This window comes from Pelmatolapia mariae, linkage group LG3_W, assembly GCF_036321145.2.
Source record: "Pelmatolapia mariae isolate MD_Pm_ZW linkage group LG3_W, Pm_UMD_F_2, whole genome shotgun sequence".
Taxonomy (NCBI): Eukaryota; Metazoa; Chordata; class Actinopteri; order Cichliformes; family Cichlidae; genus Pelmatolapia; species Pelmatolapia mariae.
Window position 1 is genome coordinate 42,141,504 of NC_086229.1, and position 17,772 is coordinate 42,159,275.

Consider the following 17,772-nt stretch of genomic DNA (forward strand, 5'->3'; position numbering starts at 1 on the left):
CTTTGTGTTGGGATTATCCTTTTCCTTTTATATTCATGTTTAGTATTCAGTCTGAGCTCCTCGTATTCTGCTGATGTTCTTGTTTCCACCCTCCAGCTGTTTTAAAGCAAACTGAAACAAGGCTTTGTGTTTGGGTGATGCAGTGGTTAGTGCTGTCGCCTCACTGCAGGAAAGGTTTGAATCGGCCTGTGTGTGTCTGTGTGGGTCTCTCTGGTTTCCTCTCACACACAAACACATGCATGATGATTATGACTGACTGCAGGTACGAGTGAGTGGCTGTCTGTGTGTTTGCTGATGGATCAGTGATCAGGCCTGCATTTTGTGTCCAGAGTCACATAGACTGTATATGAATGATGGACATGGCTGCTACTGTGATAGGTGTAATCAAGCTACGCTGCAGTCACGTTGACTAAATGCTTGTCTGTCACATGATGGAGCATAGCTGCTTCATCACAAATGAAACAGACTTAAATCTTTTTTTCTCTGCGTCTTTGTTTTACGAAGCCTGTTGAAACAATTGTTCTGAATTGGTTCCATATAAACTGAATTGAATTAAAAGTTATTCATAGAAACAATAAAGTTATGTGTAAAGCGTTTACTGGGGTCCCCATACACTTCACAGGAGTCGCCCCCTGTTGGCTGATATAAATAATGATGTTTTAAACCACATAGACTTCTTGAAGCTATGCCCATCTTTTATATACAGTCTCTGATTTGGGTCCATAATGATTTAAGATGCTGGTTTTAACGAGTATCTGTTTCCAATCAACGACAACATAAAAATGTCCCCATTTAAATGTTAACATTGAAACATGTTCACAGACTATAAAGAGCATCTGTTACCTGTTACCCACAAACAAGTTTGTGTTTGTGGTTGTAAAGCTGTGTGGTTACGAGCAGCAGGAAGAAGAACAGGCGTGTTCACAGAGAGTTCCTGTTCTCAGATCACACAGGAACTATTCAGACACTGTGTCAGGATGAAGGTGAACATCTTCTGCTGCCTGTTAGCCTGCACTCTGGGCTCTAACGTCACTGCAGGTGAGACTCTTTCACTTTATTCACATTTACATATTTATAGTTAACATATAAGACTCTCAGATAATAAAAGCTGTGAAGTTCAGTGTGAGACTGTGTGCTTGAATAAAGGTGTGAACGCAGCTCAAAGTGTCCGACGCGTCACGTCAGACAGTTTTTATCTCACTGACAGTAAATCTGTCATAAAATTATCCGTCAGTCATTTTAAAGATGAACGAAGTCATTTTGTTTGGACTATAAAACGTTAGAAAAGACTGAGTGCTTCATACGACCAACAATCCAACCTCCAATCAGGAAATTAGTGTTTCCTGATTGAAGCTACGATCATGAAACATCAGTACTCAAACAGCTGAGTGACATGACGGTGCCGCTCCATTTCCAGCCTCACATCCTTCAAAGAAGCTTCATTATTACAGACAGTCTGATCACTGTGGACTTTAAAAACAGAAATCATGCTTCTGCTGTTATTCTGTCAGATCTCGGCCTGGTTGGTGATTTTTAGCTCTCTATATGAATCTTGGATGATTGGCAGCTTTGAAATTCTTCCTTCACTCATCATGTAACAAAGTTTAACTTCATGAAACTTCGGGATCAAAGCATTAACGAACGCTCCTGTCTCACTGTGTCTAGACTTGTAATGTTACCGTGTGTCCACAGCATCTGAAGGTTTATGGATTTCTGAAAAACTCTGTTTGTTTTTGCAGGTTTAACCCATGAAGGATTTAAGGAGGGGACGCAGGTCACTCTGCGTTGTCCTCACTCTGTGGAGGGTAAAGTGAGGTGGAGCAGAGAGAGTGGAGGAAGCAGAGCTGACATACTTACAGCTGATGGAGACAAAACTATAAAACACATCAATGATCCACAGAAACAATACGATTCACAGGCTGACGGGTCTCTGTTCATCCTCAGAGCTAATCTCTCAGACTCTGGCAGATACTTCTGTAAAAATCAAACAGCTGTGGAGCTGACAGTGATCCCATCAGGTAACATCTTGTTTTTCTATTTTCTGTTTTAAATGCATCTCTGTTACAGGTGACATGCAAACATATTTTAGACACTTTTACAACAACATTTATCTGCAAACATCAAATACTGCAGTAACCAGTGAGCAGCTGTGAACAGCTACATAATAATAAAAGTATTATCTCTGCTCTCTATGAACTCAAACCACAGTGTATCTGAACTTTAGCTGATCACACTGAAAAATGTTAGTTTGGGTTTTTGTGCAGTGATCCACTTTATGTTGATGATGTCATTCTGTCTTTGCTTTAACATGAAAAACCTAAAACCCCAGCAGAGATAACCGGGATCACCACCGTGGTTATCGAGTCAGAGCGCAGACTTCCTGTTTCAAGTGCCAGCTCACACCGCCTGTAGTAGCTGTGTGCTGCCTCCAGGGGGCAGTGCGCAGATATACTGTGTGGGTTCTTGTGTCTGTGTCTGTGCTGTTGTTGCTGCCTGAGCTCCAGTTTGATTGAAACAGATAAATAGAAATGGATGAAGTGAAACAGTTAAAACAATGAAAGCTGTCGGCTGCAGCCCTCTCTCTGCTCCCTGTCCTCCTCTTTCCTGTTGACGTCCACCTTTAAACCAATCAGCACGTGACCTGTTGGAAAGAATCACTTTAATGATAAATGTCATTAATTCTTCACAGGAACAAAAATAGTGAGTGTTGCAGAGAGGAGCAGCATCACTCTGAACTGTTCTCATGATGTTGGAGGATCAGCTGTTCCCACATGGAGACGAGACTCTGGAGAAATAAATGAAGGAAGGATTTCTGTTTCCACTCAGGACAAAACATTAAGTATAAGAGAAGCTGAGCCTGCTGACTCTGGACTGTACTACTGTGATGGAAAACCAGCTGTTTATCTGAACGTGACCGAAGGACAGAGATCTGACAGAGGTGAGACACATGAACCCAAAACTAACACAGAAATGTTTTTGTAGAGTTTCCAACAAACTTTAAGAAAATCTTCCTGCTGGATTATTCCTACCATACAGACATGAGAGTGGTGTCAGTGTTTTACCTAAATGTGGACTCACACTGGGCATGGAGGCCTCATAGTGTCCCCATTAAATTCTGTGTAATCTGTAGTTCACAGATGAACTACAAATCTAAAACACAACCAGCAGATGTTTCCATTTGAATTGTGACTAAGAAGCAAATTCTAAATCAGACAAGCTGGAAGTTTTTAATAGAGGAGAAATATCTTAATGATCTTCAGATGTGATGAGATTATTACAAACTACAGCACAGAGATGCTGACTGTGGGCGAGTATCGTTTACAAAGCTCGAGCAGTTCTGGACATCTCCACAAACATCTTTACTGCTCTTAGATTGAACTTTGAGGAAGTAAATGTGACCTTCTGAAACAACTTGTCCAACAATAAAACAACATTCAAACAAACAGACAAAAGAGAAGGTGGTGAACTGTAGGACAACTCACTGACTCCTCCCCTCCTCATTAAAGAAGCTGTGGAGCTGCAGTCAAGTACATGCACACGACTTTTAACCTCTATGGTCATGAGATGTTTCTCCCACTGAAAACGTCCAGATGAACAGAATCAACTTTTGGAGATTTACTTACCTGAGCATGCATCAAGACGATAACCTCATGTTGCTCTTTAATGCATCCAGAGTATGAATGCATGTGAATGTTAGAAGCACTTAAATAGAAAGCGCAGACAAAAATGTGCGTGTGTGAATGGGTGAATGAGGCAAGTTATGTAAAGCGCTTTGAGTGCTCAGAGTAGAAAAGTGCTAAATAAGAACCAGAGCATTAAACATGCTAAAGGACTCTGTCTGCCTGTCTGTCTAGTTCATATGTCACTTTCTTATGTTATTTGTAACTCACTGGGACATCTGTGTTTCAAACTGGGCTGTCCACACAACACCCTGGCTCTGTCTCATAACCGGATACATACTTTGTGGGTATGAATATAAGCAGATGGTATCTATGCAAAGAAGGGAAACCCTTCTAAACGGGAAAAGCAGTAGAGGAGCCAAGGCAGTAGGGAATATGAAATTCATGTAGGTTCCATATATAATTTGTTCCACACATAAAACAGAATCAAAACCCTGGCCAGAGACAACAAGAATCAAAATAAAATAACACAGCCAAATAAAATTCCAGTGTAGTCCACTAAAACACTAAAAGTCCCATGAATGGTCCATTAAAGATGTGAACCTGACGACGTCCTCCACACTTCATATCTCCACCACTTCTCTCCTGAGGGACGGGAGGAAAGCGACAGTCACTCGCTTCCAGTTGTGTGCACCCCCACCCGTCTTACTTTAGTGTTCCCGATCACAACTGACCAGTCACCAAAAGTTAATCCTGTTCATCACAGCATTGTAAGATGGTGACAGATGTACCCTTAGGCCCCCTCCTCCATTCAGAGATGGTCTTTCCCTTTTCACGTAAATGGCCTCCTTGACGCCGCGCTCAAACCAGCGTTCCTCCCTGTCCAGGATGTGTACATCCTCATCATTGAAAGAGTGTCCACTGGCCTGTAGGTGTAAATAGACTGCAGAGTCCTGGCCTGATGAGGTAGCTCTTCCAGGTTGTTTGGTTTCCCCGATGTATAAATCCTGGCAATCCTCCTGCACTTAACAGCGTACACTATGTTACTCTGTTTGTGTCGGGGGACCCGATCCTTGGGGTGGACCAGTTTTTGGCGCAGCGTGTTTTGGGGTTTAAAAGCCACAGAGACCCGGTGTTTAGAAAAAATGCGTCTCAACTGTTCCGATACTCCTGACACATATGGGATCACTACAGGTTTTCGCTTGGGCAGCGGTTGTCCTTCTCTCCTGGATCATCTGGAGCTTTCTTTAGGTGCCTTTCCCGCTTTGACAAAAGTCCAGCTGGGATAACCACATTTACACAGGGCCTTCTTGATGTGATGTTCTTCTGCCTCCCTGGCTGCTGTGGCCAAGGGCGAACCCTGATTGGTCACAGTCTTAACTGGCATGCCTGGAAGTCTCCCCGAAACACGTCAACAATATATACAATAAAAGCATGCAATAAAACTGTACAAATAAAACACTGTACATTATTAAGAGATTAAAAATGATAAAACACAGCAACTCATGCACAAATGCTTAAAAACACAAAGTTAAAACATGTCAACTTCACCCCGTGACATTAATCAGCATCAGTCAGACAGCATCCAATCATTGTTTACAAATCACAAAATATTATGTAAAATTCTTCAGTTCAGTTTTTTACTTTTAGTTTTAGATTTTGTGTTTTTTTTATGTGGAGTTTGTTTTTAACCAACTCGTATATTTAAAGTTCAACTGTTGATTTTTAAGCTGTTAATTTCTATGTATCTATATTTTCTTTTTTCTGTACTCAAGAGAATAAGACAACAACAAATACTACAACAACACCATCAATTACTACAACACCACCACCACCAACTACTGCTACATCTCATAAAGCATCAGTAACACCTGCATCACCCCCCGATGCTCCATCAGCTATGATTGCATCGAAGAATCTAAGCAGTGCAGTTTAACAGATTTAACTGTAAACATGTTCATCTCTTCTGGCCTGTAGTATAAATGACATTTAGAGTGAGGTCTGATGTGTTTATATATGAAATATTACAGAGAGTCCATGTATGTGATGCATGATCCATGTTCATCACTCTGACCTTGTCCAGCTTTTCCAGTGCAGACTTTCCTGATAGGAACTGGTCTTCTTCTTCTCTCCATCCTCATCCTCATCACTGTCTACTTCATGTGGAGATGCAGGTCCAACAGACGAGGTGAGTAAAGAGAAACATGACCAGAATCTGTGGTTTACATGATTTATTCATTGGTTTACACACGTTAGTCGCATCATTCTCACATGTCTGCTGTGGTCTAGTTTAGCTTCCTTCACTCGGTTCTTTTGAAACATCTGTTAGTGGCTGTGGGCTGCTGTCTGTCTGTCTTACCTGTCATGTTTGTTGCCATCTCAATCACACTGGCTTTCTTCCAAAATGTTCTTTGATACACTCTCCATCATATAAACTCCACCTGTCAGGACAGGTGGAGTAAGTAAGTCCAGTGTAAACTCTTCTTTTACAGAAAGGTCACAGGAGACGTGGTAAAGTGGAGGCGTATCACTGAGGTTTAAAAACGATGTAGCGACTTCCTTAACAGCTGTTCCTCGTTCCTTCTCCGATGGACTGTCTTCGGATCATGTTTGGTTTTATTCAGGAGCTCCTTTAAACCTCTCCACCAGTGGATTCAGCCGCTTGTATCTGACCTCTGTTACCAACCTCTATGGCATCAATGGCAGCTTCCCACCATAGTGTTATCTGCAACCAGTGGGTGGTGCATCCCAGCTGGTCTGGTGTGGAATGATGTTTATGTAATAACAAATGGAATCAGCCAGGCTCTGGTTTGTCTTCTGTAACTTAATCAGAAAGAAGCAGCTCGACGTCTGACAGGCAGGTAAACGAGACCATATTTCCCTCGTTATGGCTTCCAGGATGTTTTAGGATCGACTTTTACAGAAAGGCAAGCAGAAGCGATGCCCCCCACCACCCCAACCCCAATTACACATGCAAACAAAGAATCCTCCTCCACTATTTACCTATTTAACAAAATCAACTCAATCAGACTGAAACATACTGCACTCCTTCCTGGCTGAAGAATTGTAAAATCCCAGTACTGCCACAGTTAAATAAATATCTACTTTATTACCCCCAGAATATTAAGTACATCTTAAATATTTTATATTCTACATTACAGCAACCAGCAAGACAAAAGTCCTCTGTTACGATGCTAAATCCCTGAAGCTTGTTGACTTGCTAATGCTAGCTGGTGCAGGTTGTAACTGATCTGAGATCAGTGAAGGTGAGCCAGCAGCAGCTTGCCTCTCATGCTGCTCTCCCATCAGTTTACTGTTAAAGTCACAGCAGTTTAAACACAATGCACATGTGCACACCAGGAAGAAGCTGCAGCCTCTCAGCTCGTCAGCTTCATTCAGTGTTAGCAGGAGACAGACGCGCCTCTGAGACACTTTGCTTTGAGTCTGAAATAAGTGCAGCTTTTAGTGACAGTAGCCAACTGTGGCCACAAGATGGCAGTAATGTAAAGGATGGATGTACAAACTGAGGAGCTCTGAGATGAGAGGAGAGAGATCGCTTTGGTGTGTTTTCATTCATGTCTGTTTTTAGATTTGCTTGTCCTGATGTAACACCACTGTCCTAACAGATCTCTGACGCTGGTCGAAGCAGAGTGAAGCACAGAGGAGACTGGGCCTTTGCTGTAGTGGTTCTGCACTTTGGAGCAGTCTGCCTCCAACACTTGACACTGTAAAACTTTAAAATGTGACTCAGTTTTGATGCTTTTCTTTTCTTGGTGTTCCTTGTTTTTTTCTATTTTCCTGCATCTTTTCAGCTCTGCCTTTATTCCACTCACAGAATTTATTCAATCTCATAAATTAGATTTTTAGAAATTTGAATCCCAGCCTCACTTTTGAGTCATGACCTGTAGGTAACTGCTCAGGACACACCACAGTTTAGCGGTGCCCCCTCAGACTGCTGGATTCATGGATTGAGTAGTTTTGGATGACTGCCCGTCTGCAGCTGCTCACTTCATGCTCTGTGTGAAACAAGCTGTTCTTACTGGTCAGCCTCCTGTGAATAAGAGTGTTTTAGAGCAGAGTGAAGCCTGGGCTTTTAGCTCACAGGGTTACTGAATATCATGAACATCCACCACTGGAACAGCATCGATTACAGGACCAGAAAAGGCTTTTTCAGTCCACACGTACAATTATGAGCAGAGGTGCTACTGTAAATGCTGTATTTGTGACCCCCTAACTGCTGACATCCTTGTGATATGTGTCCTCTTCTGTTCATCAGACTGTCAAAGTAACGCATTTGCTCACAGTTTATAATATTGCTGAATTTGTTTTGGTACTTTTAAGATAAGAGCAGGTTTATCGAATTCTAGATCAGTATCATTAGCTAAACCAATCAATCAATCAATATTTATTATTATAGCACATTTAAAAAGGACAGTGTCCATCAAAGTGCTTCACACAAGGTAGCAAAGCAGATTACAACAAAGGCAACAAAAACAGTTAAAAACAATTAAAAACAGTTACAGTTACAGTTACATGGCACAAATGCAGACCAGCTGGAAGTCCAAACTAATTTGTTTCAAAAGCTAGATGGAACAGGTGAGTTTTTAAGCGTGATTTAAACGACTGAATGGAATCTGACATGCGGACATCGACAGGAAGATTATTCCAGAGTTTGGATGCGGCAATTGCAAAAGCTCGGTCACCTCTAGTCTTTCGTCAGGGCCTTTGTTGCACTAAGAGCAGTTGGTTAGAGGATCTGAGCGCTCTCTTGGGGCTATACACGTCGAGAAGGTCTGTTAGGTAACTGGGCGCCAGTTACCTAACAGCTAAAAGATTGTTAATAATGCTCTCACAGCTAGACGTCATCACAGGCAGGTTTCACTAACTTTAAAGGAGGAACTGACTCTGATGTGTCTGCAGGGGATGACAAACAGCTCCACGTCTATGATGAGATACCAGCTGGAGCAGAACTTCATGTTATAAATGGTGAGACGTGAGAGTGAAGCAGCTGTGACAGTTTCATCTGTCAGCATTCATGCAGTGTTACAGTTACAGTCAGGGTGATCTGAAATGATGCCATGGTAGCTGCTTGTAGCATTCAGCAGGTGGTTATTAGTGATTAACAGAGTACAAAAACAGAGCGAGAACAAACTCTGACAAAATTATTTCCTGTTGAGTTTGAATTAATTCAGTTTGTTTTCTCAGGACTACGATCTGCAAACTGCATGACAGAGTTTCCAGGTAAGGTTTTTATGGTGTTTTTGTTTTTTTAAATGATGTTATGTAGAGAATAGTTTAAACAGGAACAAGTCTTTAGATGCTACAGAATCGTCTATGGTTTCAAATCAACAGAAATGAAACCTGCTTCCATTTATATTTTTAACTTACATCTTGAAGTTATTGGACCTTTCTCTTGTAGTTCATTCTGTAATCACGCCTGTGGTCAAACTCCTCAGAGAATCCATCTTTGATTCTTTGACTTTTACTGTTAAACAAACTAAACTCAGAGTTCACAGCATCATTATTTATTCATCAGTAGGGATGAGATTAGAGAATCTGTTCTTGTAGAGGAGCGGTTCCCAGTCGTCCAGTTCCTGGGAAGTGTTAGTCTGCTTGTCTGTTGATCCCACTTATCATTCCACTATAATCAGCTGATTTCAGTTCCTGTGTGGGAGGAGTAAAGCAACAGTGCAGTCTGGACATAACTTTTAATTCTATTGCACAAAACGACAAGAGTGCAACACTAAAGTGGAAACTGCATCCAGAACAGAAACAACCACACAATGCTGTTGAAATAACTTCGGCTCTTTGCAAGCATCTGCACAGACAGCATGCTAACGCTAAGCTAGCCAAGAACCCAGAATAGTGTTAAAGCTGAGTGTATGCAGACCCCAGTCCTGCTGCCAGAGCCTGAACTTCAACAGGTAACGAGCTGATGAGCAGTCAGGCTGCAGCCTCCATTTCTACCTGCTCGTGTTTCTGAAGTAGAATCACCATGACGACCACTATAAAGTCTGTGCTGGTTTTCAGCTTTGTGCTGTCGGCTTTGTGTTCATAGCTAAATACTATGAGAAAGTTTACGTATGTCCTCATTAGGACTGGGATCTATGTTGCAGTGTGGGACTGTAGCCTGTAGGTGTGTAGAAGTGACTCTCAAAGTGGAGCCAATTAATAAGAGATATCAATAATTGAATCAAAATGGCTAAATTCTTATCAGTTCTCAGGCCTCTGCATCACTCTCAGTAGCTGCATTACAATGTAACACACCAGCCAACATTTAGCTTTTCATGTGCAGCGAGGAGGCAACCAGACAAAAGTATAATAACCTAAAGAAGGTCATTGGCATATAAAACTATTTTAATTTCCCTGTAAGATTGTGACATTATTTAATTTTTCCACCCACAAAAATTTTAGAAATACCCTAAAATCCTTTTTTAAACTAAGTTAGTAAAACCTACAACCAGACGTCAGCGGTGTTTCAATTTATTCTGGTGAAACGCATCTTTGTAAACTCAGTTGTATCACCTTTGTGTGTTCGCTGGTGCATTTTGTAGTTGAATCCTTCACACACATTTTTAGTTTAGCACATTCACAGTTGGTCCTGTTGGACCCTCTGGTGGTCGGCTCTGGGCATCCAGCTGTATATTTGACAGTTTCACCTCAGAGTGAGATGATGTGGTGAAGCAACAGCAGCAGCCATGATAGCGTCTAACTGCTGTGGGTTGTGGGATGTTGTTGTAACAGATGGGATGTAATTGTACGCAGTGAGTGGACTGTGTGTAAACTTTCATATATAATCTGGCAACTTGGAAAACTTTAAACATACAGAACATGAGTGTTTTATTCTTCATTATAAACTCTCGGGGCTGCTGGGACACACAAAACAGTACAGTCGTCCTGTTTGCCCTCCAGCCTTATTTTGAACATCTTCAAGTTTAGCCAAAATAGCAGGTCTATGCTAACAGATGGATGAATGAGCGTTTATTTACAGCTGGCTGAAGGGCGCAGCGTATAGCATGTGAGCACACCTCTCCTAACCCTGCTGTACAGGCCGATCTGTGCTTCTCCACAGCGACTCTGGCTGTACGCTGTAATGATTTACCTGACATTGGAAAAATACTTGGTCAGCTTTACTGCTATGACACAAGCTTCATGTGACAAATGAATACCTGAACTCTTCTGGCCGTACACTGTACATGTCCAAGCCAACGAAGCCGAAGATTTACACGTGGTAGTTCATTTAAGCTAGCTCGTTCTTCGCCTCCCACACGGTGTCATCATTTCCCCTCCAGATGGAAAAGCTAAGCAGCTGTCTGTACTCTGAAAGCTTTCATCCTGCAGCAGTGTGACCGACTCGTACTGCTGCCATGTCACCAAACAGGAGCTCTGAGAGAGACGTCGCCACTTTCAGGGATTTAAACAAAGCTGTTGATGCAGAATATTTTTATAAACATCCTCAAACTTCGTATTTTCACTTTCCCTCCATGGAGAGATGATGCAAGTAGTCTTTATTCGATACTGGTGAGAAAAAAACATTGGTCCTGCCGTACTACTGACTCTCCAGTACAATGTTGCTGGTCGGGGTCATCGTGTCACTGAACACTGTGAATATGAACACAAATAAAAATGATGTAAACTCTTACTGAGACTTTTTGTTGACAGGAGGATCAAACCACAGTGATCCCACATACGACACCATCGCTGAGCTGCCACAGACTGGAAACACGACCAGTAACACCTGTGCTGCACTGAACCTTCACAGTCACATGATTTAAGCAAACGTTCTGCTGATGCTTCATCTCCTTCATGCTGCATCTAATCAAAATATTTCATTCACAGATTTTCCATATTCCTTGACTGCTTCCACTTTTCATGCTGGAAATAATAAAGGTAACTTTAATTCTTCCTTCTGATTTGGATGTGTACTAAAAGAGCCACACATGAGTTATTTTTGGATAACCCAAATTTATTTTGTGTGATAAAATATTTGGACCTGTGCGTTTTCTAAAGAAGCTGAAAATGTTGATTTGTTGTGTATAACAGTGGACTGTTACTTGGATCTGATGAAGACTGTTTGATAAATATTTTAACAGGAGGATCAAACCACAGTGATGCCACATACAACACCATCGCTGAGCTGCCACAGACTGGAAACACGACCAGTAACACCTGTGCTGCCATCACTATTTACAGTCCCATGTAAATGAGAGGCTCTGGTGATAAATTTAAATGTTGTATTAATTCAGTATATTTCATTTCCTCCTGCAGATTCTCCATATTCTGTGATTGGTGCCACATTTAGTGATGGAAATAAAAAAGGTAATTTTAACGATCAGCACCTCATTTTACATAAACTCACTGTAAACACACCAAACCTGCACAGGTGTGTTTGTTACACATACAGCCCACTCAGACTGATGATGTTTATGATCCACAGGTTCTTCACAGCCCGTCGACAACACATATGTCTTACTGGAGAAACCCAAAGCATCAAGAAGCAGGCCAGACCAGTTTAGTTTCACCTGAATGTTCTGCTGTCAGGAACAATCTCACTCAGCACAGATGTTTATGGGAACATATAACATGTATATGTAGAGTATTATTCTGTATTATTGTAAAAACCTGTGTGTGTTACTGTTAGTCATAATACAATCTTAACGTGAATACACGAGGAACTCTGCAAAAAAACCAAACAGTCCTGAACGCTGACATCAGGTGAAATGTTGCTCTGACAGAAAGTTTTTCTTCTAAAATATTTTTAATATGTTGACAGTACAGATGTGTGTGTACAGATGTGTGTGTACTCTAAAGCTGTAAATAAATTCATTTTGAAAATTAATGCAATAAAAAATTTCATTAAATTGTTTTTATAGCCTGTTTCTACAGTGGGAATTCATCATCAGAGCGACTTTTTTAATTATGTTAAATTATTGAAAAAGGGGGGGGGGGGGGGGGGGGCTAGGAGGAGGAGTTGGCCGTCCGACTGGGGTCTGGTGTGTGGGGCCTCCCTGCTGCTGCGGAGTCGGGGCGGTCTGCTTCTCTCCACCGCAGGGAAAAGGGTAACACCACCTGGGTCTGGGTGCAGTTTCCCCCTCCAGGGGCAAGGGTACCTAGACCTGGGGCTTAGAGTACACTTGGGGAGTGTGATTGTGTGTACAGCGTCTCTTTATGTCTGTCTTCATGTTGGGTGAGTGTTGAGTAATTGCTTATGAGAGCATGAGGGTGGGAATGGATGTTTGTATCTGTGTGTGTCTGTATGTCTGTGTCTATATGTCAGGTTGGGTATCAGACGCCACCTCTCTGGGGACATCTCAGGCCCTCCAAGGTTTGGAGGTCTATCTCCCCCCACCACTTCCCCTGCCTGTGGCAGACGCCCTCAGACATCGGTGCGTTGGTGGTTCTTTGTGTCCGGGGATGGGCGTCCAGGTACACACCGGCTCACTCCTGGTGGCTGCTTGTCGGGGCCTGGAACCTGGGGCTCGCTCGGGCCACTTCGGGGGTGGGGTGCCCTCGGCCTCTCGTCCTGGGGCTCGGTCACTCTGGCACAGCTGGCTGCCGGCGGAGCTCCCGGGCACGTCACTGCAACCCCCCCTGGCTTCTGCTCCGCGGCTGCTGAGTGACCCCTCATCTGGGACTCTCCTCAGCTCTTTCTGGGATAGTGGCGCGGCTGCCCCTCTGTTGGTCTTCCTTGGTCTCTTGTGCTCTGAGGGCCTCTGGATGTCTGGAGTTTGGATCTCCTCCATACCTGCTTCATGCCCTGGAGGACGGGGCTGTGGCCCCCCACACCCTCTAGCAGATCATTACATGAAGGAACCTTTTATCATCTGTGTCTAAGATGGCGCCGGTGTGCGTGGCTTGCCGTCTGTCACTGCCAGTGTTATGTTTGTTTGTTTTGATTTTAATGACTATTGTAATAAATGCCAACTCTCTCTTGGTGTATGATCGCCTAACCCTACTGGATCTCCGACCTTCTGCCAAAGGCTGGGCAAAGTGGAACCAAGCTGGACATAAAACTTTGCCCCTGCTAATATCGGAGATCCCGGCTCACCTGTGCCGTGTTCCAGATCCACCACTCCGGCATAAGTGCCGTCACCGGGGTCGCCGGGCTGGCTTCCTGATGAAGCTGAAAGCTTCTTTAAGGTATTCTCTTAACCCCTTATCCAGAAAACAAGGAGCGGTGCCAAACTTCTGTTTCTCTCGGCGATCGTTGGAGCCTGTTTGTGCCTGGCTGGTACCTGTCATCGGTCTGGATGGGATGTTCCAGTCCCGAAAACCCTGCTCTCCTCGTCCCCGCTGGCGTGGTGTGAATCTGCGGAACCTGCGGCCTCTGTGTCGGGCTTCTAAGATGGCTAGCGACGGGGATCCGGCGCTTACCGCCAGGATTGGCCTAGTAAATGCTAGGTCCCTAGCGAACAAAACGTTTATCCTGAAGGATTTTTTCACATCCCGAGGACTTGATTTTCTCTGTGTGTGCGAGACGTGGCTGAGCGCCGGTGAGTGCAGCATCTTCTCAGATCTTCTACCTGGCGATTGCTGCTATTTTAATTCCTCGCGTATGTTGGGCCGAGGAGGAGGAATAGCTACGATCTTTAAAAGTCATTTCAAATGTAAGCAGCTATCAACCCCGTCGTTCACCAGCTTTGAACTGTCTGTGTTTGAGCTGGGCTGCTCCCACACAGTGTTGTGTGCGGTGGTTTATCGGCCTCCAAAATACAATAAGGACTTGCTGACTTCTTGGCTGAATTCATGCCAAATTATGATCGTGTTCTTATTGTTGGGGATTTTAATATTCACGTGTGTTGTCCTGATATGCCCATGGCGAAGGGCTTTTTAAACCTTATTGATTCATTTAATCTGATGCAGTGTGTGACCGGTCCCACACACGAACGTGGACACACACTTGATCTTGTTTTATCTCATGGTTTTTCTGTTTTTAACATAGAGATTTGTGATGCTGTGTTTTCTGACCACAGTCCTGTGATGTTTGAAGTTCCTCTTGCCTGTGCCTCAGTTAAACCTCGCGCTGCTGCTCAGCGCTGTCGTGTTTTTAACTCCTCCACTGCTGAGCACTTTTCAACAGTTTTTAACCAGATCTGTAAGATCCCGGATTTTTTATGCAGCCAGACTGAGGAACTGAGCTCATGGTTTTATTCCACCTGTCGGACTGCTTTGGACACTGTGGCTCCATTAAAAACCAGGCTGCCTAAAGCTAAATCTGAGCTGAACGACATGACCCGAGCTGTCAGACGCGACTGCCGTCGAGCTGAGCGCAAGTGGAAAAAGGACAAACTACAAGTGTCATTCCAGATGCTGAAGGACTGTTGGCGTCAATATCAAAGAACTGTAAAAGATGCCAAAAGAAAACACTTATCTGACATTATTTTGTCAAACTGTCACAACCCGCGCGTTTTATTTAAAACTATTAACTTTGTTCTTAGTGCACCATATACTGACTGTATCGAGCCCTCATCAGAAGCCTGTGAAAACTTTTTACACTTTTTTATTGAGAAGGTCTCCTCCACAAGGGCTCAAATCTGTCCTTGTGCTCATGACCCCTCAGTCTGTGCTTCCTGCTCTGCTGTCTTTGACAGGTTTGAGCCTGTGACTCTGTCCTTTGTAAAGGAGACTGTTGGTCATCTTAAGCCTGCAGGGTCTCCAAATGATGCTGTCCCTCCTCGACTTTTAAAAGAGGTGTTACCTACAGTTGGTCCTTTGGTTCTTGAGCTCGTAAACCATAGTCTGATGTCAGGTGTTGTCCCTAAAGATTTTAAACATGCAGTAGTCAAACCCCTGATTAAAAAACCTGCTCTTGATCCTGCGGTTCTTGCAAATTACAGGCCTATCTCCAAACTACCTTTTCTCTCCAAAATTCTTGAAAAGGTAGTTTACAGCCAAATAATGACCTTCCTGGAAAAGCAAAATGTGTTAGAGGTTTTCCAATCTGGTGTTAAACCCTTTCACAGCACTGAATCAGCCCTTTTAAAAGTTTTTAATGACATATTTTTAGCTACTGATGCTGGGGACTGTGTTGTTCTGGTGCTTTTAGATTTGACAGCTGCGTTTGATACAGTGGATCATGCCATTTTATTCTCTCGTTTGGAGCACTGGGTGGGCATTAGGGGCACAGCACTGGAGTGGTTCAGGTCCTACTTGGCGGGGCGAACTTTTTGCGTCAGTCTCGGTGACTATGTGTCGTCCTCCGCTCCTCTCTTGTGTGGTGTCCCACAGGGCTCAGTTCTAGGCCCCCTCCTCTTCTCTTTATATCTGCTTCCTCTTGGTTCCGTACTGAGAAAGCACGGCATTGCTTTCCACTTTTATGCTGATGACTGTCAGATCTATGTCCCTCTAAAGAAAAAGGCAGATACCTTACACAGCCATTACTCCAGTGTCTCGATGACATTAAGGCTTGGATGTCTGTCAACTTTTTAAAATTCAATGATAAAAAGACAGAGGTGATGGTTTTTGGTAGCCCCACTGAGACCCCCAATGTGTATTTAGATTCCCTGGCCCAGTACGTTAAGCCAACTGTCACAAACCTGGGGGTCAAAGTGGACTGTGATCTGAAGTTTAATAATCAAATTAAGGCAGTGGTAAAATCTAGCTTCTTTCACCTCAGGCAGCTGGCAAAAATAAAGCCAATTCTTTCACGGCAGCACTTTGAGACAGTGATCCACGCCTTTGTTAGCACTCGGCTGGATTACTGTAATGCACTTTATATTGGGGTCAGCGTGTCATATATTACCCAACTACAGAGGGTGCAAAATGCCGCAGCTCGTCTTTTAACTGGCACTCGAAAGTTTGAGCACATTTCCCCTGTTTTAGCTTCACTTCACTGGCTGCCCATTTCTTTTAGGATTCATTTTAAAATTCTTTTATTTGCTTTTAAAGCTCTCCATGGCCTCGCCCCATCTTATCTCTCTGAGCTGCTACAGCCTTATACACCCACCCGCTCTCTCAGGTCAGCTGATCAGTTGCTCCTGAATGTACGCAGGACTGGGCGTAAACTTAGAGGAGATCGTGCTTTTGCTGTAGCAGCTCCAAAACTGTGGAACGAGCTTCCTTTAGAGATCAGACAGGCCACTTCTTTACCTGTTTTTAAATCACTCTTGAAAACCCACCTCTTTACCCTGGCCTTTGACACCACGTGAGATGTTGGTTTTTATTTTTATTTTATTTTAGTTGTTTTTAGGTGATTCGATGCTGTTTTATCTTGTTTTTGTTTTAATATAGGGCTGTTTTAATTTTATGTATTATGTGTTTTATTTATTTATTTTTGCTGCTTTCTGTTATTTTATTGTTTTAACTTATGTTCTGTACAGCACTTTGTTCCTGTGATGGGTATTTTAAAGTGCTTTATAAATAAAATTGGATTGGATTGGATTGGATTTTAAAAAAACAAGCGCGCTCATGCTCACAGGTGTACACACGGGTGATCACACACACAAACTACACCCTTTTTGGCTCCTACCTCAAAGCACACTGTGCGCTGTCGATCTTACGTGCTGCACAATAATGTTTAATATTTAGTATTTACTGTCATATTCTCATAGATCATCGCGATGATGTTGTTTATTATATTGCTCTATTTTTACTTGTTTTCTCTGTTTTCTTTCCCAACAGGTGATCCAGGTGATTGATAGATGTATTTTTTGTCTGTTTGTTTTGTTGGTTTTTGTTTTTTGCCCTTTATCACCGTCCCTCTTCCCCGCTGGTTTTCTTTCCCTCTTTTTTTCTCCCCTTTCTTTCCCCCAGTCATGTCTGTCCCGTGTGTAGCAAGTGAAAATAGAATAAACAATAAAAGCAAAGGTGAATCAAATAGACCAATACGGCAAGGCTGGGATGGTCCATTTGGTAAAGTAAATCCGTTGGGCATCTTTCTTTGCCTTTAGACAATAATTCTGATGCAAAAGAGCCAAACGGGACAGGCGGGGAAAAAAAAATTATGTTACATTACATCAAATGGATGTTTTTACGAGATGTTACAGGTGATTATATGTTTGGGATGTTTACTCAAAGTAATTCTAATAATGCCAACAGAGACCCAGCCTCTTAGAACAGAGATGTCAATGAGACTTTTTACCTGGATTAAATAAATAAAAGTGTTATTGGTTAAATCATAAGTGTTTGTTTTTCAGAGGGATTTGGATATATG

General features: G+C 42.8%; 1 protein-coding gene across 1 annotated transcript; it reads left to right on the forward strand.

Annotated features, from left to right (window-relative positions):
* Positions 1-965: 965 nt before the first annotated feature.
* Positions 966-12,387, forward strand: LOC134616506 (uncharacterized). Its single transcript, XM_063461350.1, has 11 exons — positions 966-1,038; positions 1,740-2,018; positions 2,690-2,938; positions 5,704-5,808; positions 8,541-8,606; positions 8,826-8,861; positions 11,283-11,360; positions 11,460-11,510; positions 11,714-11,791; positions 11,889-11,939; positions 12,058-12,387. Exons 1-11 carry the CDS (start codon positions 978-980, stop codon positions 12,144-12,146), a joined length of 1,143 nt encoding a protein of 380 aa, XP_063317420.1. The 5' UTR covers positions 966-977; the 3' UTR covers positions 12,147-12,387.
* Positions 12,388-17,772: the final 5,385 nt, after the last annotated feature.